The sequence below is a fragment of the Pongo pygmaeus genome, chromosome 1 (assembly GCF_028885625.2).
Source record: "Pongo pygmaeus isolate AG05252 chromosome 1, NHGRI_mPonPyg2-v2.0_pri, whole genome shotgun sequence".
Classification (NCBI taxonomy): domain Eukaryota; kingdom Metazoa; phylum Chordata; class Mammalia; order Primates; family Hominidae; genus Pongo; species Pongo pygmaeus.
This window is the reverse complement of record NC_072373.2, coordinates 120812737-120834629: the sequence shown is the minus strand read 5'-3', so window position 1 is coordinate 120834629 and position 21893 is coordinate 120812737. Positions and strand designations below refer to the sequence as shown.

General features: G+C 37.3%; 1 protein-coding gene across 11 annotated transcripts in view; it reads left to right on the top strand.

Annotated features, from left to right (window-relative positions):
- The window catches only part of GPSM2 (G protein signaling modulator 2), a 57780-nt gene that overhangs the window by 15047 nt on the left and 20840 nt on the right, over positions 1 to 21893 (top strand). For 8 of the 11 annotated variants that reach the window (XM_054491162.2, XM_054497653.2, XM_063664573.1 and 5 more), the window contains 8 exons: positions 6524 to 6745; positions 7146 to 7281; positions 7604 to 7746; positions 8282 to 8405; positions 8519 to 8634; positions 11446 to 11601; positions 12782 to 12890; positions 13781 to 13910. In XM_054491162.2, the coding sequence (XP_054347137.1) occupies positions 6524 to 6745; positions 7146 to 7281; positions 7604 to 7746; positions 8282 to 8405; positions 8519 to 8634; positions 11446 to 11601; positions 12782 to 12890; positions 13781 to 13910 (1136 nt within the window). Of the gene's footprint in view, positions 1 to 1350; positions 1444 to 6523; positions 6746 to 7145; positions 7282 to 7603; positions 7747 to 8281; positions 8406 to 8518; positions 8635 to 11445; positions 11602 to 12781; positions 12891 to 13780; positions 13911 to 21893 lie in introns of all 11 variants that reach the window. The other 3 variants (XM_063664568.1, XM_063664574.1, XM_063664565.1) reach the window with 1 other exon arrangement.

Genomic DNA, 21893 nt, shown 5'->3' with positions numbered 1-21893 from the left:
TAGTATTGTGCTTTCTAATATGGTAAGAGCAGTAGATAAGTAGGAATGGCTTGTACCTCTGCCTGTTGGAAGATCTTAGAATTGTCCTTTTTCCATGATACAGTCTAGATCAAACATGGTTGCACTTTGCTATAGGACTTCACCAAGGGAAACTTAAAAATCTATACTGTCTGTAATAGGACTATACCAAACAAATCCCTGGCTTTATCAGTGCTCTAAGACCAGCATTCTGTATATTGATTGGATTGCCATGTAATTGGGGGTAATGATTTGAACTCTTTATGTTAGGCCATAGGCTGGTATAAGTTATTCTTCTGCTGTAGTAAATACTTATGAAATGTTTTATCCATCTGGTTCTTCCATTGCAGAGGTCCTCCTCTATCCCTGGAGGAGTTTCTGTGGCACAATGAATTTGTAATTTTGAAATGGAATGTTTCTTGGAACACTAAGTAACCTCCTAAGGGGACATCAGAATGCTTTATGAAATATTTTGCACCTATTTCAGAAGGTGGAGACTGATAGCAAAGTACAATTTATTTCTAAGTTTAAAAAAATTATATGGTTGATTTTTAAGGAGTTATTAATTTTTTATGTGTGATAATGGTATTGTGATTATATTTTTTGAAAAATTTTAATCTTTTAAAGATACATACTAAGGTTTTTACAAATGAAATAATATGCTTTCCAGAATGTACTTCAGACCAATCTGGGGTTGGAAGAGTAACGATCAGAGTAGAGATGAATAAATAATATATTGATTATATATGTGTAATTATTGAAGTTGAAAGATGGATACATTGGGTTTGTTACACTAGTTCCTCTGGTTTTGTGTTTCTTTGGGAAATGTCATTTATACTTCTTACTGTGAATAATAAACATTTTAATACTTTAATATTGTAAAAGTTAGATTCTTGCATGTAAGTTGTGAAGGAATACAGATATGGTGTTGAATTCTTTAATTTTGTTAGCTCAATGTAGTTGTTCATGTGCTTTCTTGAGTAGTTTAAGGTAACATGGAGTGATGGAAAGACCACTGGATTTGGAGACAAAGATAAATTTTCATATCTCAGCTTTGCCATCCCATGTCCTTAAGCAAGTCATTTAACCTGTCTCAGCATCACTTTCTCCTTCTGTAGCAATACCTATCTTAGAAGGTTATTTTTATTTTATTTTATTTGAGATAGGGTCTGGCTCTGTCACCCATGCTGGATTGCAGAGGTGTGATCTTAGCTCTCTGCACCCTCTGCCTACTGGGCTCAAGCTATCCTCCCACCTCAGCCTCCTGAGTAGCTGGGACTACTACAGGTGCATGCCACCACAGCCAGCTAATTTTTTTTTTTTTTTTGGTAGAGATGGGGTTTCACCGTGTTGCCCAGGCTGGTCTCGAACTCCTGAGCTCAAGCGATCCACCCCTCTTAGCCTCCCAAAGTGCTGGGATTACAGGTATGAGCCACTGCACCCAGCCTCAGAGGGTTATTTTGAGAATTAAGTTTGATAAAGGTTAAAATCACTTTTAAAACTAAATTACTGTACAAATTTTTGTTTTTTAATCATTTTCTTCCTTCTTATTCTATGTTATTAATCATCTAACCATACAAAATGTAAACAATTGAGCACTACTTTTCTTTTTACAAAATAAATGAGAACAGCTAGATACATGTGATAAATTGAATGGATGAAATTTGTTTATTGGGGCTAGCACTGGTGATGGAAAAGGTTCATGCCCAATTAGAATACAGAGAAGGTAGAGCTAGGACTTATGAAAGAAGATTCCACAGAAATGGAAAGCATAATAGAGAAAATGGAAAGTAGTCTTGTTTTGGCTCTTAAGTCCTGAATTCTATCATTTAAATAGTATGTAAGCCCTTTGAAGCAAGAGTCAAATCTGGACAAAATTGATGTTATTAAGTCTTTTAGAAAGATGTAGCATCATGGTTTTATCTTCTGCATTCACTGATGTACTGTGAACACAAAACAAAATTAAGGAGGTAAAGAGGATAATAGTCAAGTTCAAAATCTAGTGTGGAAGAAAAGTTAAAAATTAAAAAAAAATTGAAATGACATGAGTTAGCACAGAAAATGAGAAATTCTAGCTAAAATGTTCACTCTATTAGCAAAAATGAGAACACGTCAGTTAAGGATAGTAGTACTGTATCTATTTGAAGTTTATTAGAAACATATTTTCTTTGATTATACAACTAGATAGGCTCTCAGAAGCATAAAAAAAACCTTTATATGTGGGATGTATTTTAATGGAGGGGTATTTTCTTGGTTTTTCTTCTACATGTGGGTATGTTCTTTGTTTTCAACCCAACTGGTAAACAAAGGAAGTAATTCTATTCTCTCATGGCGACAGAGAGGATATGAAATTACTTTATCTGTTACTATTTAATGATCTTCTAAAAAATTTATAAACCAAGCTGCCCTATTTTGCAGGCATAAACCTATATTTGATTCAGGTGTTAGAGATTTTTGCCAGAATATTAACTTATTTTCTAATAAAATACACCAGAGCCCAAATCTATCTAAGAATTAATCATAAACTAGAGAGTTTGGGACATTATTTCAGGTATTAGTCACTGGAATAACTTTTCTAAGATAGTCTCTCCTGTAGGGCATTCTCACTACATGGACTTCAAGGACAGCCATGTAGCCAGCAAGCTTCCAGTTTGCTATCATTGTTTCTTATGACAATTATGTAAAATGCCTTTTTAAAAATGTGTAACACTTACGATGCCATTCAACCTATAGCTAAGTTTTGTGGGATGCCACATCATTTGGATCAATGGTTCCAGTAAAATGTTCTGTAAACTTAAATCCAGAAGATCAGTCATTTCTGGGGAAGTTATTTATTTGAAGAAGATAATTCTCAGCTTTATATGAATACAGGCAAACACTTTTTTATACTTCCAATTTTTAAATGTTGTTCACATGAATAGCCAGTTCTGCCTTATTCCTAATTTCCTGGCCAGCAGCCCAGTCATCCTGAACTGATGGTGCTGTCATGTGTGACCATTTCCCCACCTCTCCCTCAGTGAAATGATGCGCCATTATTAGTATTCCATTGTATAGTGGCATGTAATTTTTTTTACCCAGTACTGTATTGGTGGACATTTAATTCATTTGTGGTTTTTTTGCTGCTGTGAATATCCTTTCATATATATCTTCTTAAATTTGTATAAGTATACCTTAAGATCAATTCTTAGCACTGAAAATGCTTGAGATATAATTTTTTAACATAATTTAGAATGCTTAAAAACTTTTTGTAGGAAAAGAATTATTTTACATATGAAAATATCTTTTCCATTTTTTTAAATAATATTTCTTAGAAGTTCATTGGTTTCAGTTTTTGACAAATAAAGACAACCAGTTCACGTACTTCATCTAGCAAAATAATCCTTTAATAAAAATCACATTTTGACCGGGCACAGTGGCTCACACCTGTAATCCCAGCACTTTGGGAGGCTGAGGCAGGCGGATCTCCTGAGGTCAGGAGTTGGAGACCAGCCTGGCCAACACGATGAAACCCCATCTCTACTAAAAATACAAAAATTAGCTGGGCACGGTGGCGCGCGCCTGTAATCCCAGCTACTCAGGAGGCTGAGGCAGGAGAATTGCTTGAACCCAGGAGGCGGAGGTTGCAGTGAGCCATTGCAGTCCAGCCTGGGTGACAGAGCGAGACTTCATCTCAAGAAAAAAAAATCACATTTTTACATATCTTTTGTTGACTTATTTATCTTTATGCATAGAATATGACAATAACTTCATAAAATCTTAAACAGATATACTCAATTTTTTCTTTTATGAAATCTCTCATTTTCAGAAATGCAATTCTAAAGGGCAATTTTCATTTTTGGAAGACAAAAATAGGCTTTATTAATTGTGAAGTGACATATAAAGGAACATAAATATAGCTGTTTAAGGTTTCTAATTTAACTGCTTATCTTACTATGTATTTTAGATCTTCTCTCCTGTATCTAATTGGCTTGTAGTCTAATGTTGTAGCAAAATGTTGGAGGTTCACCTGCATTATTTTGCATAGATCCATAAAATGAAGATGGGGCCAGCCATGGTGGCTCACACCTGTAATCCCAGCACTTTGGGAGGCCAAGGTGGGTGGATTGCTTGAGGTCAGGAGATTGAGACCAGCCTGGCCAACATGGCAAAACCCTGTCTCTACTAAAATTACAAAAATTAGCCAGGCATGATGGCGCACGACTGTAATCCCAGCTGCTCAGGAGACTGAGGCACGAGAATCACTTGAACCCAGGAGGCAGAGGTTGCAGTTAGCCGAGATTGTACTGCTGCACTCCAGCCTGAGTGACAGTGCGAGACTGTGTCTCAAAAAAAAAGTGAAGATGAGCAAGCAGTAGCCATTGGCTAAGTCATTTGAATTCTAAAAAAAAAAAGATACCTAGATAGAAAACTTGAAAATTACCTATTGGAATTGGCTACTTATATCTGCTTGTTCTAAACCAGAAGTCTGCTTCGAACCTTTACAATTGGCTCAGTTAATTTTTGTCCAGGCTTTTAGCTTGAATCATCAGATATATTTTCTACTTTACAATCCCATTTTAATTTATGGCTCTAAGGACCCTTCAAATTTTACAGACTGAAAAACAGCACTCACAAAAACATGTTAATTGATCTACCACTAGATATACAGAGTATAATCATATTTGAATGGTATTAGGGTGGGTGGTGGTTTAATTCACATTTCTTATAAAAGCACTGATTCTCAACCCTAACTCGTACTTTAGAATTACCTGGGGCTTTAAAAAAATACAGGTGGCCAGACATCACCCAGAGAGTGGAGTTCAGCATTAGGAGTTTTAGAAAGTGCTCCAGGTGAGCTCTGCTGTTGTTGTATAGCCAGCATTAAGAACAACTGCTCTATTGGAGTGGCTCAAAGCTCATTCTAGTAAGGAGTAACTTAGTGCTGTTCCAAAAATTAAAACATTTGATGAGCTTAATCAGAGCTTTTCAAAGAGTGATATATATGCCACTGGTGGTACATAAGGTAACTTTACCCACTTTTAGATTTTAATAATTACGTATTTGTTTAATGTGTGTTAGAACAGGGGTTCCCAACCCCAGGGCCACAGACCATTACTGTTGTAGCCTGTTAGGAGGTAAGCTGCAGGTGGGCGGGGCGAGTGAGCATTTTCACCTGAGCTCCGCCTCCTGTCAGATCAGCAGTAGCATCAGATTCTCATAGGAGTGCAAACCCTATTGTGAACTGCACATTCGAGGGATCCAGATTGCACGTTCCTTTTGAAAGTTTAATGCCTGATGATCTGTCACTGTCTCCAGTCACACCCAGATGAGACCATCTAGTTGCAGGAAAACAAGCTCAGGGCTCCCACTGATTGTACATTATAGTGTATGTGTAGTAACAAGAGGAATGAAGTACACAATGTAATGTGCTTGAATCATCCCAAAACCATCCCCTGCCACCCATCCATGGAAAAATTGTCTTCCACAAAACCGGCCCCTAGTGCCAAAAAGGTTGGAGACCGCTGTATTAGACTATAAATATAGGTATCATATCAAATTCACAGTTTCATGAATACTGCTTTGGATGAAGCTCCATTTTTTTAAAATGATAAGTTACAGATAGTGTGCCAATTTAAAGGAAATTTGCCAAATTACAGAAATAATTAAACGAATAGGTAGTTCATACATATGGCAGAAATCATGAAGATGCTGAAGAAACACAATGGCAACTTTGGTGAGGGGCACCCTCTAAAATTTAGGATTTGAATCCAAAGTATCAGTGTTTTTTTCTCCCAGATATGTTTACAGTGACTTAATCCTTCTTTTTCAATTCAGGGACAGACTTTCAAAATTAGTATTTCTGCAGATTTTTGAATCATTGTTTTCTAACTTAGTTTCTTGACACTTAGTTCTCTTGTGCAAATGTGCCTTACAGATCAAGAATATTTTGTTCCTCTATTTTTCTAGGGTATAAGTGGTCATGTGGTGGTAAGAAGAGGAAGGAGAGTGAGTGTGTGTTGTGTGTGTATGAGAGAGAGAGCGAGGGATGGATGGCTGGATGGTCAGAGGGACTGATGAACAGGTGACTAGATTACTTGGATACCTGGGTAGAGAACAATATTAATAATTGTAGGGCCTCACTTTCCCACATACTCGTCTCCTCAGACTCTAAGGAAGTCCAGAGGTCTGTTACAACTCAGAATTGTTTGGGAAATACTGCTTTAGGTTCTTTCACTAGTAACGTGGATTGCTCTGGGCCAGTTAAAATGAGCTCCACATAAAGATATTTAGCTATCCTGACCTCTCTGAGCAGGCTCAATGAAATTTGAATACGCAAATTATCTCTTGCTACAAATAACTGTTTTACTGTTTTATCAGGAATGTATATAGACTTCAGTTATAGAGGCAGCTGCCCTGAACAAGAGTAGCCACATAGTCTACATTTAAATTATATTACTGGAAGTTAAAAATACTGTGATGCAGCTGTAATGTTATGTTTAAATGTCTGTCCTGTATAATTTTGTAGAATGGAAGCTTCTTGCCTAGAGCTGGCCTTGGAAGGGGAACGTCTATGTAAATCAGGAGACTGCCGCGCTGGCGTGTCATTCTTTGAAGCTGCAGTTCAAGTTGGAACTGAAGACCTAAAAACACTTAGCGCTATTTACAGCCAGTTGGGCAATGCTTATTTCTATTTGCATGATTATGCCAAAGCATTAGAATATCACCATCATGATTTAACTCTTGCAAGGTAATTAATTTAAGCTTTTAAATATTCTTCCTTCTGAAATTAGCTATTACTTTAAGAAATATTTCTATTCAGTTAACAAAAACTAACTTAATACATTTAATGAGTTCTACTTCAGTAGCATCGCTTTTTAAAACTAACCTTTAGGCTGAACACAGTTTAATTGAATGAATAGTAGTGAAATGACCCTAGAGTTTAATTAAATGGATGAAAACTAATTACATTCAAATCCAGAAATGTAAGTTTTAAATATTTATTTAAAGTAGGTTTCAAAGCCAATGGGTTTTTCTTACCTTAAACATGTCAGTTTGTCCTCTTGGAAAACTGTACTCTGGCTGCTTTATATTTTAACACCATTTGTATTTTAATACCATTTGGTTTTTTGGTTTTTTGTTTTTTTCAGGACTATTGGAGACCAGTTGGGGGAAGCGAAAGCTAGTGGTAATCTGGGAAACACCTTAAAAGTTCTTGGGAATTTTGATGAAGCCATAGTTTGTTGTCAGCGACACCTAGATATTTCCAGAGAGCTTAATGACAAGGTAATACCGCAGCATTAGATGGTAGGCCTAATATTTTCATTCAAAGGGCTTTGCATTTTAATACTATAGTTTATTTTAAAATTAATACCAAAAAAGAAAACATTTATAGACTAATAGAAGTAAAAGAAAAAAAATTTAATGGAGAAAAAGAAGGAAATAGTGAGAGGTCTTTCTTTCATAAGTAATTATTTGATTGGTTCTGTATGGAGAGCCAATATAAAAATTTTTTTCCCTTGTCCATAATACTAAGGATATTACAAATATATATGATAAACCTGACCTGTGTTTTCAAAATGTAAACTTTGCTGATGTCTTCATTTAGGTGGGAGAAGCAAGAGCACTTTACAATCTTGGGAATGTGTATCATGCCAAAGGGAAAAGTTTTGGTTGCCCTGGTTCCCAGGATGTAGGAGAATTTCCAGAAGAAGTGAGAGATGCTCTGCAGGCAGCCGTGGATTTTTATGAGTGAGTAGGGGCTGATATGGGCAGTCGTGTAGGCCCATCTAAGCCATGGATCTGCTATACGTTCTTTATTCAGTAGTAAATTTTTAAGTTTGGCAAAGGTTTTAAAGTTATGAACTAGCAAAATCATCAATTCAGTTGCTTAAATGTTACAGTGTTATATTAGTAGTAATCTGCAGCTTTCATTTAAATTGCAGACCAGTGCCACTTAGTGGCAAAAACAAGAAATGTCAATAGTTGATCTGTTATTTAGAGTAATTTAGTCTTTTACTAATAGAATTTCATAGAACTACTTAACTATAGGAGCTCCAAGATTAACTCTGTGCTTGACCCTGGGCAGAAACCTATCTGAATAGTTTAATAAAGTGTTCCCAGCTATTTCCTATAATTGCTCTTCGTCATAGATGTCATCCTTAAAATGTTGCACATTATGGCTGAAGCTTCCTTACATTTTTTTCTGATAAAAAGAATTAGATATATGTAAATCACATAAATAAAATTGTTTTGCAAACTTATTTTTTCATCACTTTTCCCTTAGGGAAAACCTATCATTAGTGACGGCTTTGGGTGACCGAGCGGCACAAGGACGTGCCTTTGGAAATCTTGGAAACACACATTACCTCCTTGGCAACTTCAGGGATGCAGTTATAGCTCATGAGCAGGTACAATGGAAGGCCTTGGAGCCAGATCATTTCCTCCATCAAAGTTCTGAACAGTGATTAGATCATTCTTCAGTTTTATTTTAGCTACATCTAATTAAAATTTTTTGTTTCAGCGTCTCCTTATTGCAAAAGAATTTGGAGATAAAGCGGCTGAAAGAAGAGCTTATAGCAACCTTGGAAATGCATATATATTTCTTGGTGAATTTGAAACTGCCTCGGAATACTACAAGTTAGTCTAATATTTCTGTAGATAAATGTAAAATGAATGGTTACTCAATCCCATTAATTCATAGGCTTTAGGTTTAAAATCTGATTGCAGCAGGACTTTTGGCATCTAAGCCTCAATTTCCTTATCTGTAACAGAATATATCAATACTTCATTTTGGGGAATGCTGTGAGGATTGAATGAAATAATATATTAAACACTTAGCACAGTACCTGGTACACAGTGCTCAATAAATATTGTACGTAAGATTTAATAGCAGCATTATGGCTCATTTATAATATTGGTTTTTATCTTTAAAAGTAATTGTTTTTAAATGAAGTTTTCAACCTTTAATATCTTTTAAACCTGTTTAGCATATGTGGTGTATATTGTGTATATGCTTTATTTCACTCAATTATGGGTTAAAAGAGAGGCCAAAAGAAAGCCTGGTAACAAAAATATTTATAGTCTCTACCAGTGATCACTGAATTTTTTTCTCTACCTTCCCACCCTCTTATTGAGCAGTTCTCCCTTTACCCTCTTTCTGCCCATATTTGACTGTCACTGTAAGCTGAGTCCCCATTCACTTACCTGAAGAGTTTGCAATCCCAGCTTCTTCTGTGGCAGGATCTCTCTTAGCAGTAGATTTGAGACATAGATGATAGAAAGTTTAGACAGCTTCAAGTTGCCTGATCTGTGCTTTCTAGATTGAGTTTTCCCTAGTTAGTGGGGATTGAAGCCTCTTATAGATTTTGGGTAGAAGCCAGTTTGACTAAACCGAAGACACAGTGATTGATTTGTATTTTGTTAAAGAATCCAATATGAGAGAGTTCTGGATAATTTGTCATCTTCATAAAAAAGGTAAAATTGTTTTAGGCCTATCTAAAAATATTGAATAGCATTCCACTTTGCTTTAAACATCAACTAATGCTTAATATTTGTTGGTTGGTTAGGTTAATTAGATATGAAATAGCCTCCCAAATAAAATATGTCACTATGTACTATGTGAAGGAGTATATATTTTGATTTTAAATATAAAAATTTCTTATATTTTAAAGCCAAGGGATATAGAGAAGTCTTAATTATTAAATGATGTACTTGTGTTAAATACTGAAAGGTTCTATTATAAAATGGATAGTGGTTATTTGACTAAAGAAGCATGAATATAAAGTAATGAAACTTACTTTTTTTCCTCCCAATAAGCAGGCTAGAACTCAGAACTTTGTATGTATTCCAAGTCGTTGGTTAGAAATATTTTCAGAACTCTTCTTTAGACTTTTTTTTTTTTTAAATAAAGACAGAGTTTCACTCTTGTCACCCAGGCTGGAGTGCAATGGCACAATCTTGGTGCACTGCAACCTCAGCCTCCCAGGTTCAAGCGATTCTCCTGCCTCAGCTTCCCGAGCAGCTGGGATTACAGGCGTCTGCCACCACACCCAGCTAATTTTTGTGTTTTTAGTAGAGACGGGGTTTCGCCATATTGGCCAGGCTAGTCTTGAACTCCTGACCTCAAGTGATCTGCCCACCTCGGCCTCCCAAAGTGCTGGGATTACAGGCGTGAACCACCGTACCCAGCCTGGAATTGTTATCAGGGCCAAACAAGAAGGCTAACATAATGTAGATCCATATCCTTCCAGATACAAAGCAGTAGTTTGGTAAACCTATGTTAGTAATTGAATTTGGTTCCAGAAAGATTTCTGATCATTTACAAATCAACTGTACCATCAAAGAATAATGGTATGCCAGAAAGCATTATGCCACAGGATCTGAAAGCAATTCCAAAAGTCTTTCAAAAATATTTGAAAAGACAGGCAACATTAGAATAAGTAGGTAGCCTCCCAAGACGACAGATTTGAAGGTATCATCATTAAATATGTAATTTTAGATTTGTTTGCTTAAAAAAAAGCTATCACGTTACCATATAGTAATTTGTCATATAGTTATAAGTGATATGAAGTAATTATACTATTTGACAGAAATGATAGAGTCATTTAAATTACTGAATCCAAAAGCATCTCTAGGTTTAAGCACTGATAATAATAACACATTAACATTTATACAGCATCTACTATGCACAAGATGCTATTCTAAGCACTTTATATCTATACATATTAATTTAATCCTCACAAAAATCCTTCGAGATATTTCCCCCATTTTATATATGAAGAGACTGGTATACAGAGAGATTGAGTAACTTTGCCCTTAGCTTAGTAATTGGCAAAGTTGGGATTTAAACCCAGTCTAGCTCCAAGATCTATGCTCTTAACTGCTACGCTAGCTTCTCGCTGACAATACCACGGGTAGAATTTGGGTAATGTTTGGATGCAGTATTCAGTATTTTTCATGAGTTGGTAACTAATGCCCTATACATAAGAATTTTACCTAAGTGGTGACTAATAGCCTACATATAAGAATTTTACCTAAATATTTTAAATTTTGACAATGCAAAGGTGATGGTATGATTGAAAACAGATGTCACGTGGAAAAAAGCCTCTTTTAGCTATTGCCAATACTAAAGGGAAAGTTTTTTTAAATGTTAAAGTTATGTTAAATCTCTAGAACCTCTTGATTTCATGTTTCAATACTCCTTTACTTTGGTGAATTGTTAGGATTCTCAAATTTATTCTAAAAGTCTTGAATCTTCTTTCTGTGTTTCAAAAACGTCTTTTCATTTTGTCTAAAAGTAATGGAGAAAGTACGGGATATGAATATTAGGCTCTCAGAGATCTAAAGGCAGCAGAAAGCAGCAGAGAGGAAAAATGAGAGGTTTTTTTTGTGATTCTTAAAGCCCAAACTGAGAATGATCATTATGTAAGAATTAATTTCTTCTTGTAGGAAGACACTACTGTTGGCTCGACAGCTTAAAGACCGAGCTGTAGAAGCACAGTCTTGTTACAGTCTTGGAAATACATATACTTTACTTCAAGACTATGAAAAGGCCATTGATTATCATCTGAAGCACTTAGCGATTGCTCAAGAGCTGAATGATAGGTATGTTTTACGTCTTTTTACCATAACTAAGGTAAAATATAGATGCATTATTGAATCCCTAGAATTTTTCCTTTGTTTCCTTTGTTTTCCTTAAAATCCCTTTTAAGGAATTTTCTCTTTCAGTGATATCCTCTGTATATCGTTGTATGAAGGGCTAGTCTATGATAGAGGATTAGTCTCGTTCCATATGCCCTTGACCCAAGATCAATGACTAGGTCCCAAACTCAGTTACCTCTTCAGAAGCCTTCCTGGTGAAACCCCGTATCTACTAAAAATACAAAAATTAGCCAGGTGTGGTGGCACATGCCTATAATCCCAGCTACTCGGGAGGCTGAGGCAGGAGAATTGCTTGAACCCAGGAGGTGGAGGTTGCAATGAGCTGAGATCACGCCACTGCATTCCAGCCTGGCGACAGAGCCAGACTGCATCTCAAAAAAAAAAAAAAAAAAAAGTCTTCCTAACTACGTAAGTGTGGGAATTGTGGTGAACTTAGAGATAATGCCCAGTGTGAAGGGGGCAACTGCTACCCAACTCCAAGTAATTGTTGCCAGGCAGGAATGATAATCCATTATGTCCACATCTTCCTGTTTTTTAAAGGGAAGCTGGAAGTGCTGAGTTTTATATGAAATCTGATTTTTAAATGTTAGTGGCTAATTCAGTTGTTTTGTTTTACTGTATTAAGAAAACAATATTTGCCAGCGTTTAGTCTGTGATGTTTGCTTTAGAAGATCGATTTTGTTTTTACCTCAGTATGAGAGAGAACTTTTCAATGCAGTTGTTCAAAATGAAGTATGCTACCTCAAAAGGTAGTGAGTTCTCTCTCCCTGCTGCTCAAACACACACTGAATAATTAGCTGGTAGGGCTGTTATAGAAGGAAAACGGGGTAGTGGACCAGAATACCTATCCTTGAGATTTATTACTTTATAATGTATTTCGTATTTTAAAAGAATGTTTTCTATGTTGTAATACTTGACTATGAGTTTAGTATTATGTGGGTATTCTTTTTTTTAATCTGGGTATTCTAGTATGTCTATAATATCATGATAGTATATTCTTTATATGAAAGACCAAATCAATCCAAAGCATTCTTTATACCTTTAGTTCCTGCTAGATAGCTTTTATTCTATACATAGGACCTCTTTTCAAATAACTGCATGTTCGCTTTGAATAATGTTTTAGAATTGGTGAAGGAAGAGCATGTTGGAGCTTAGGAAATGCATACACAGCACTAGGAAATCATGATCAAGCAATGCATTTTGCTGAAAAGCACTTGGAAATTTCAAGAGAGGTATGAAACTAAAAAAAATGCTGTCTGTGCTATTGTAATTTACAAATTAGAGGTTGGGGGAGGGAACCCTATTATTTCTCTAGATTGATCATGTGGCTGAATAATAAATTTGATTATATATCATTCTCTTGGCATAAGAACCCCAGAAAGCATTTTGAGGTACAGATCACAGTTATATTTGTATTGGCTTTGATGTAGGAAGACAGGAAAGTAAGGCCAGGCATGGGGAAGTGGAAGGAGAGTACTAAAATATGCCCCTACTCTACCCGCATCTCTACATGGAGAAGTAGCATGGTATTGAAGGAGAAGCATGGTTCTTAGAATTAAGGACTGCTTCCTGTTGTAGTTCTGCCACTTACTGGCTATTTGAGCTTGGAAACCTTTTCTGAGCCTCAGTTTCTCTCATCTGCAAAATGGGAATAATAATATCTACCTTGCAAAGTGTTATAACGATTAGAGCTAACGTATATTAAAAGTGCCTAGCAAAATGTCTGATGCTGGCTTAATAAACATTATTATACTATGGAAATAAAATATTCTAAGGAAATTTTATTCGTATACCAAGTTAATGTGTCCAGGATAATCTACATTATTACTTAGTATGATCCCAGAGAACAAGAGCAATCTAATGTTTAGAGAACTAAAGAATTAAAAGAATACAATTAGCTGTCCTATTGTGATATTTTAGAAGCTTGCTTTTTCTTTCTATATTCTTTAAGACAACTATTAATGGAAAAAAATTTTCATTCATTCGTAGTCTCATAATTCTAATAAAACTATTTTCATTTCTCTATATTTTCTTCCAGTTTTAGGTTCACTACATTTACAAATAATCTTCACCATTCTTTGTCTTTAAATACTACTCTGAAATATAAATATTTGTGTTGTAGGTTGGGGATAAAAGTGGTGAACTAACAGCACGACTGAATCTCTCAGACCTTCAAATGGTTCTTGGTCTGAGCTACAGCACAAATAACTCCATAATGTCTGAAAATACTGAAATTGATAGCAGTTTGAATGGTAAGTAATAGGACTTTTAAAACACAATTTTTTTATCCTCAATATTTAGATTAAAGTTATTTATCACAAATTTGGCATATTCAGAGAGAATAACATAGGCAGTTCAACTTGTTACACTTTTTTTGCTCTGTTAATTTGTAAATATATATAATTATATATAATATATAATTTATAAACATAAAACAATATTTCATAGTTTTTATCGTGAACTTAGGAATGGTGATGGTATTGTTCTTTTCTTTTGTAAAAATACATTTTAATTCGCTATCTCTAAGCTCATTCAAAAATTTATAAATGTGGGCCGGGCGCAGTGGCTCACGCCTGTAATCCGAGCACTTTGGGAGGCCAAGGCGGGCAGATCATGAGGTCAGGAGATCGAGACCATCCTGGCTAACATGGTGAAACCCTGTCTCTACTAAAAACACAAAAAATTAGCCGGGCGTGGTGGCAGGTACCTGTAGTCCCAGCTACTCAGGAGGCTGAGGCAGGATAATGGCGTGAACCCGGGAGGTGAAGGTTGCAGTGAGCTGACACTGCATCACTGCACTTCAGCCTGGGCGAAAGAGTGAGACTCTGTCCCAAAAAAAAGAAAAAAAATTTATAAATGTGAAGGTGCCAAAATTTTAAAATGTTATTGTTTATCTTTTTTATCTCATATAGTTTTACATATCTGATTTGTGTTTAGTTCTTTTTCCTCTATTTCATTTCCAAGGTGAATTTTCTTAGGACTTTCTATTTTAAATTCAGAAAATCTAAAATACTCTCTTTATTTTTCTTTCTTTTTTTTGGTGGCAAAACCTATTTTTAGGAAACCTTCCTTAGGTGCCAATTTGTTTGACATTTCTATAGCGAGGAATCTTGCTATAATGTCTCTTTTTGAGTGAAAGAAAGTCTACTTTTAAAGAAATAAAAGGGATAAGATTAGGATCACATTTTTAAATTTCATCAGTATGTGATTCTGTATGAGATCATTTTCCTAAGCTTGAGAAATTCTCAGTCTAAAAAGAACTACTGACAAATATTTTGAATTTTAAAGTCAGTGATAAATCTACCTTTACTTTTTCCAGTTTTTTTCTTTAAACTCATGAAAAAGGAAAAGAAATTAGTGGCTAGTCATCTGATTTAGACTTTCAAAGAACATTTAGTGAGAAGTTCTGAAGTGTGAGCTGTATAATTGTGACTGCGTACTTTGTGGTTGAATGATGGGCTAAGACGTTTTTCTGTGTTGAACTTTCAAATAGGTTATGCCATAAGAGCTCTCATCTTTAAAAAGCAAAAACAAACAGTCACTTGTCTTCATGGACCCTTCTAGCTATAGAGCTGTTCCTTTGTTCACTTTTATAACAAAACCTGAAAAGACACTAATATTCATTGTCTTTACTTCCTTGCCTCCCTTTCTCTCTTCAACCCATTCCCGTTGGATTTTGCCCTCACCATGACTCTGAAACCTCAATTTTACCAAATATGTCATTCAATTTTCACATGTCAGCTTACTTGATTTTTCTCAGCAATATTTCCTACAGCCAATCATTCCCTTCTGAGAAAACTTTCTTCATTCAGCCTCCAGGATTACTCTGCTTTTCTGGTTTGCCACTCTCGTCCTTATTGTCTTCTCTCCTCTTCTTCATCTTTCCCCTACGTTTGTAGTGCTCAGGGTTCAGTTCTTGGAACTCTTCTTCCTACCTTCTTTCCCTCCCTATTTTCCATCTCTCTCTCCTTCCTTCTTACTGATTTTATCCTTTTTCCTTCTATTCTGTGCTTTAAGTCAGTGCTTCCAACAGAACTTTTTTGTGATGATAAAAACATTTTACATCTGCCATCCAATATAAAAGCCGCTAGCTACATGTGGCTGTTGATCACTTGCAATGTGGCTACTACAAGAGGGAGTGAATTTTTAATATTACTTAACTTTGCTTAATTAAAATGTAGAGAGCCGCATGTGGCTACTGGCTATTGGACAGCACCACTCTAGATAATCTCATCTGGTTACTTGGCTTTTATATTGTCTATATACTGATTATTTTCAGATTTATATTTCCAGCCAAAATTTCTCTCATGAGTTTGAGACTCATTTGTTTAACGTTTTCCATTGTCATGCCATATCTAATTGGCATCTAAAACTTAGCATGTCTAAAATGTTTTCTCCTAAATATGTTCTTCCTGTACCCCACCCTATCTCAGGAAATAGTATCACCATTCACTCAAGTAAGCAGGTCAAAAAACTGGAGGTCATACTTGTTCCCTTTCTTTTATTTTTATTTATTTATTTTTTTTAAAAAGACAGGCTCTCACTCTGTTGCCCGAGCTGGTCTCGAACTCTTGTCCTCAAGAGATCTTCCCACCTCAGCTTCTCAAGTAGCTGGACGTGTTCCCTTTCACTCACTTCTACATCAAACCTATCAGAAACCCTGCCTTCAAAATATAGCCCTAATCTCTCCTACAGTGTACTCTGCAACAATCTTAGTATAAGCTACCAACAGCTCCCAGCAGAGTCCTAGCCTACCAATAATTTCTCTTACTTCGATTCTGCATCTCTCACACTTAACTTTTCCACACAGGAGCCAGAGTCCTTTTTTTTTTTTTTTAAATTAAAAAAAATATTTTGGCCAGGCACAGTGGCTTACGCCTGTAATCCCCAACACTTCAGGAGGCTGAGGCAGGTGGATCACCTGAGGTCAGGAGTTCGAGACCAGCCTGGCCAACATGGCAAAACCCTATCTCTACTAAAGATACAAAAATTAGCCGGGCATGGTGGTGCAGACCTGTAGTCCCAGCTACTCAGGAGGCTGAGGCAGGAGAATTGCTTGAACCTGAGAGGTGGGTTTTGAGACGGAATCTCGCTCTGTCGCCCAGGCTGGAGTGCAGTGATGGAACTGTAGGCATGACCTCCTAGGCTGAAGTGATCCTCCCACCTCAGCCTCTCAAAGTGCTGGGATTACAGGCATGAACCATCGTGGCTGGCCTCAGAGTGCTCCTTTAGAACATATGTCGTTCCTCTGTTCAGAACCCTCCAGTTAGTTCCCATCACACCTAGAACCAAATCCTCAGTCCTCACCATGGTTGAAAGGCCCTATGTAATCTGAACCTGCCTATCTCTTCAGCCTCTTTTCCTGCCACTCCACCTCTTGCTCACTGTGGCTCTATGAGGACAGGTGTTTTTTGGTCTCTTTTGTTCATTGCTATATCCCCAGTGTGAGGAGAAAGGATTTGTAAGAAAACTTGTCTATTTCTTGGTGTTGGCTCAAGGTAGAAAAAAGGAGCCTTTGCTAAAAATCTTAATTCATGAATTCATAAGCCTCCCTATGTAGTGGTTTGGAATTTGATTTATACCATCTGCACAGTCTAAGAAACCCTAATCCATTAAAGCACTTTTGGGTTAGAGGTGTTCCTAGAGACTTAGCAGAAGTAAGACCAAATAGTTTCTGGGGGAGAGGCATCCTTGATTCCAGGTCATAAGGGTTTCACAACAAAAAAATTACCAAATATGTAAAGAAAGAAGCCAAGATACTAAGGAAAAAAATAACAAAATTAGGTCATCAAGATCTTCAGATGTTAAAATTATCAGATACAGAAAATAAAATGACTATGGTTAAACGTTTACAGAAATAACAAGGAAGTGAAAACAAGAGAATAACAAAAATGTTAGGTAGACTGAAAAAAAAAAAAAAAGCTAACATTTATTGAGTGCTTATGATGTGCCAGGCACTGATTTAAGTCCTTTACATGTTTTAACTCATTTAATTGTAACAATTCTAGTAGTTAAGTTTCTGTTATCTTTAATTTACAGATGGGGAAATGGAGGCAAGATAGGTTAGGTAAATTTCCCAGGGTTACCTTTGTAGTAAGTGGTAGAGATGGGAGTTAAACTTAGTCACTCTGGCTCCAGAATCCGTCTTATGTGATAGTTATGTCTTAATGTGATGTTAACACACCTCAATAATTGATAAAAATCAGTCAGGAGTCAGACATCAGTAATAAAGTTGAGATTTGACCAACACAATTAATAGGCTTCATCTAATGCAATATTTTACAAACTTTGTGTCTGACCCATTCATGAGTTATAAAATGAGTCTCATGAGTTGCAGTTAGCATTAAAAATACACATACAGGGCCGGGCGCCATGGCTCACGCCTGTAATTCCAGCACTTTGGGAGGCCGAGGCGAGCGGATCATGAGGTCAGGAGATCAAGACCATCCTGGCTAACATGGTGAAACCCCAACTCCACTAAAAATACAAAAAATTAGCCGGGCATGGTGGCAGGCACCTGTAGTCGCAGCTACTGGGGAGGCTGAGGCAGGAGAATGGCGTGAACCTGGGAGGCGGAGCTTGCAGTGAGCCGAGATCGCTCCACTGCATTCCAGCCTGGGCAACAGAGCGAGACTCCGTCTCAAAAAAACAAAACAAAAAACACATACAGGAGGCCAGGCGCGGTGGCTCACACCTGTAATTCCAGCACTTTGGGAGGCCGAGGCGGGCGGATCACGAGGTCAGGAGATCGAGACCATCCTGGCTAACACGGTGAAACACCGTCTATACTAAAAAATACAAAAAATTAGCTGGGCGTGGTGGCGGGCACCTATAGTCCCAGCTACTCGGGAGGCTGAGGCAGGAGAATGGCGTGAACCTGGGGGTCGGAGCTTGCAGTGAGCCGAGATCAGGCTACTGCACTCCAGCCGACAGAGGGAGACTCCGTCTCAAAACACACACACACGCACGCACGCACGCACGCACGCACGCCCGCCCGCCCGCCAGCCAGGGCAGTGGCTCATGCCTGTAATCCCAGCTCTTGGGAGGATCACTTGAGCCCAGGAGTTTAGACCGACCTGGGCACACAGGGAGACTGCCATCTCTCTAAAAAATTTTTTTAATTAGCCATGCATGGTGGCATGAGCCTGTGATCCCAGCTACTCGGGAAGCTGAGGTGGAAGGATCGCTTGAGCCCAGGAAGTCGAAGCTGCAGTAAGCCATGATCATGCCGTTGCACTCCAGCCTGGGCAACAGAGAAAAACCAAAAAACTACACGCATATGTGTATGTGTGTATATAAAACTGTTGTGTGAAGATTTTATTGTATGTTTGTGTATGTTCTAGGTATATATGTGTATTTTTTAATATGGGGTCACAACTTAAAAGTGAAAACCACTGATTTAATGGAAATATATTGACCTAACTGGTCAATTTCCATTATTTTTAATTATTCATGAAACATTTACAGAAAACTGACAATAAAGCAAATCTCAACAAATTTAAAAGGATTTGTATCACATCTGTATCACACATGCCCTGAGCATGGTGCATTTAATTTAGAAATTAATAAGATAATATATAAAACATTCATCTGAAAACATAACACACTTCTCAGTAACTTACAGGTTGAAAAAGAAATCTTAAAGTTAGAAAGTAACTTAGGACTGAATTATAAAAATATTGTTTCAATTTTGTGGCACCTGACTTACATTGGTACTTAGAGCAAAATTTATGTTGTATTTAAAAAGGAAAAAGCTGGCCGGGGCGTGGTGGCTCACGCCTGTAATCCCAGCACTTTGGGAGGCCCAGGCAAGCAGATCACAAGGTCAAGAGATCAAGACCATCCTGGCCAACATGGTGAAACCCTGTCTATACTAAAAATATAAAAATTATCTGGGCGTGGTGGCACGCACCTGTAGTCCCAGTTACTCAGGAGACTGATGCAGGAGAATTGCTTGAACCCAGGAGGCGGAGGCTGCAGTGAGCCGAGATCACACCACTGCACTCCAGCCTGGTGACAGAGCAAGACTCCGTCTCCAAAAAAAAAAAAAAAAAAAGGAAAAAGGCTGAAAGTGAGCTAAATATCATCTAGCTTAAAAAGTAAAAAAAAAACAAAACACTGAAAGAAGGCAAAAATTTAAAAAGAGCAGAATTTAATAAAATTAAAACAGAGGGTTTTCTTTAAGTCAAAATTTGGTTCCAAATTGTTTAGTTTAATTTTTACCAAGTCTACAGCAAGAGGGCATAATAAATATGCAGAGATTAAAAAGAGATTCTGAATAACATTATGACAAAATATTTGAAAATCTGGGAGAAATGGGCAATTTCTGGAAAAACAAGTTACCAAAACTGATCCAATGGTAAAATGTAATGTGAATGGTATGCTAAAGGCTAAAATTATAAAGAAATTTGATCAGTAGTTTAAAATCTTCCCACTGGGAAAATACCTGGCCCAGATGATTGTACAAGTGAGGTAAACCAGCCACTTAAGAAAACTAATTATAATACCTTACACAAAAATTTTATAGGCAACTGAATAAGTGGACATACTTTTATCAGTCTTTCTGAGAACCATAACCTTGATATCCAAACTAGACAAGAACAATACAAGAAAAGTAAATTACCGGCCAGCCTTACTCATGAACATAAGATATAAAAATCTTTACAAAATACTAGCAAAGCAAATCCAGCAATGTATTTTAAAACAAACAGGGAGCCGGGCGCAGTGGCTCACCCCTGTAATCCCAGTACTTTGGGAGGCTGAGGCGGGCGGATCATGAGGTCAGGAGTTTGAGACCAGGCCGACCAATGTGGTGAAACCCCGTCTCTACCAAAAATACAAAAATTAGCCGGGGTGGTGGTTGCGTGCCTGTAATCCCAGCTACTCAGGAGGCTGAGGCAGGAGAATCACTTGAACCCAGGAGGCAGAGGTTGCAGTGAGCTGAGATAGCACCACTGCACTCCAGCCTAGGCGACAGAGAGAGACTCCGTCTCAAAAAAAAAAAATTCAAGTGGATTCAACATTAGAAAACCAATTAATGTAATTCACCAATGAACATAGTAAAGAGAAAATCACCCAAATATCCAAATCTATTAAATCTATTTCATATAGAACTAATGAAATAGTTCTATTTCATTAGAACTATTAAATGAAAATGTTCCATTTATAAGACACAGTAGCAGATTGGAGAAAGAATAAAATCCAACTACACACTACTTGCAAGAGAAATATCTAATATAAGGATATAATAAACCTGAAAGTAAAAGAATAGAAGATTCACCATGCAAAAACTAACCAAAAGTCAGTCAGTACAGCTATGTTAATAGATAAAATGTACTTTAAGGCAAAGGGTCTTACTAGAAATGAAGAAGGTTGGCTGAGTGTGGTAGGTCACGCCTGTAATCCCAGCACTTTGGGAGGCTGAGGCTGGTGGATCACTTGAAATCAGGAGTTCGAGATCAGTCTGGCCAACATGGTGAGACCCCGTCTCTACTAAAAATACAAACATTAGCTGGGAGTGGTGGCAGGGCCCTGTAATCCAATCCCATCTGCTCAGGAGGCTGAGGCGGAAGAATGTCTTGAACCCAGGAGGTGGAAGTTGCAGTGAGCCAAGATCACACCACTGCACTCTAGCCTGGGCAACATAGCGAAACTCCATCTCAGAAAAACAAAAACAAACAAACAAAAACCAAAGTAAATAAAGAAGGTCACTTTACGGTGGTACTTACCAGTGATTAACAGTTCAATTCACCAGGAAGATGAATGCATTAAATGTGTCTGGGCGTAATAGGCCTTTATAACAAGGCCTCAATGTACATAAAGCAAAATTGACCAAAGAAATAGGAAAATCTACAATCATAATGGGAAATTTTAATACATCTCTTTTAGTACTTGATGGATGATAAACCATACTCAAGTGGGAAGACAATTTTTTTTTTTTTTTTTTTTAAGACAGACTCTTACTCTGTCACCAGGCGGGAGTGCAGTGGAGTCATCTCAGCTTACTGCAGCCTCTACCTCCCAGGCTCAAGCAATCTGCCCACCTCAGCCTCTTGAGTAGCTGGGACTGTAGGCACATGCCACCATGTCTGGCTGATTTTTATATTTTTTTGCAGAGATGGGGTTTTGCCATGTTGCCCAGGCTAGTCTCGAACTTAATGAGTTCAAGGGATCTGCCCACCTCAGTCTCCCAAAGTGCTGGGATTACAGGCATGCACCACCATGCCCGGCTGACA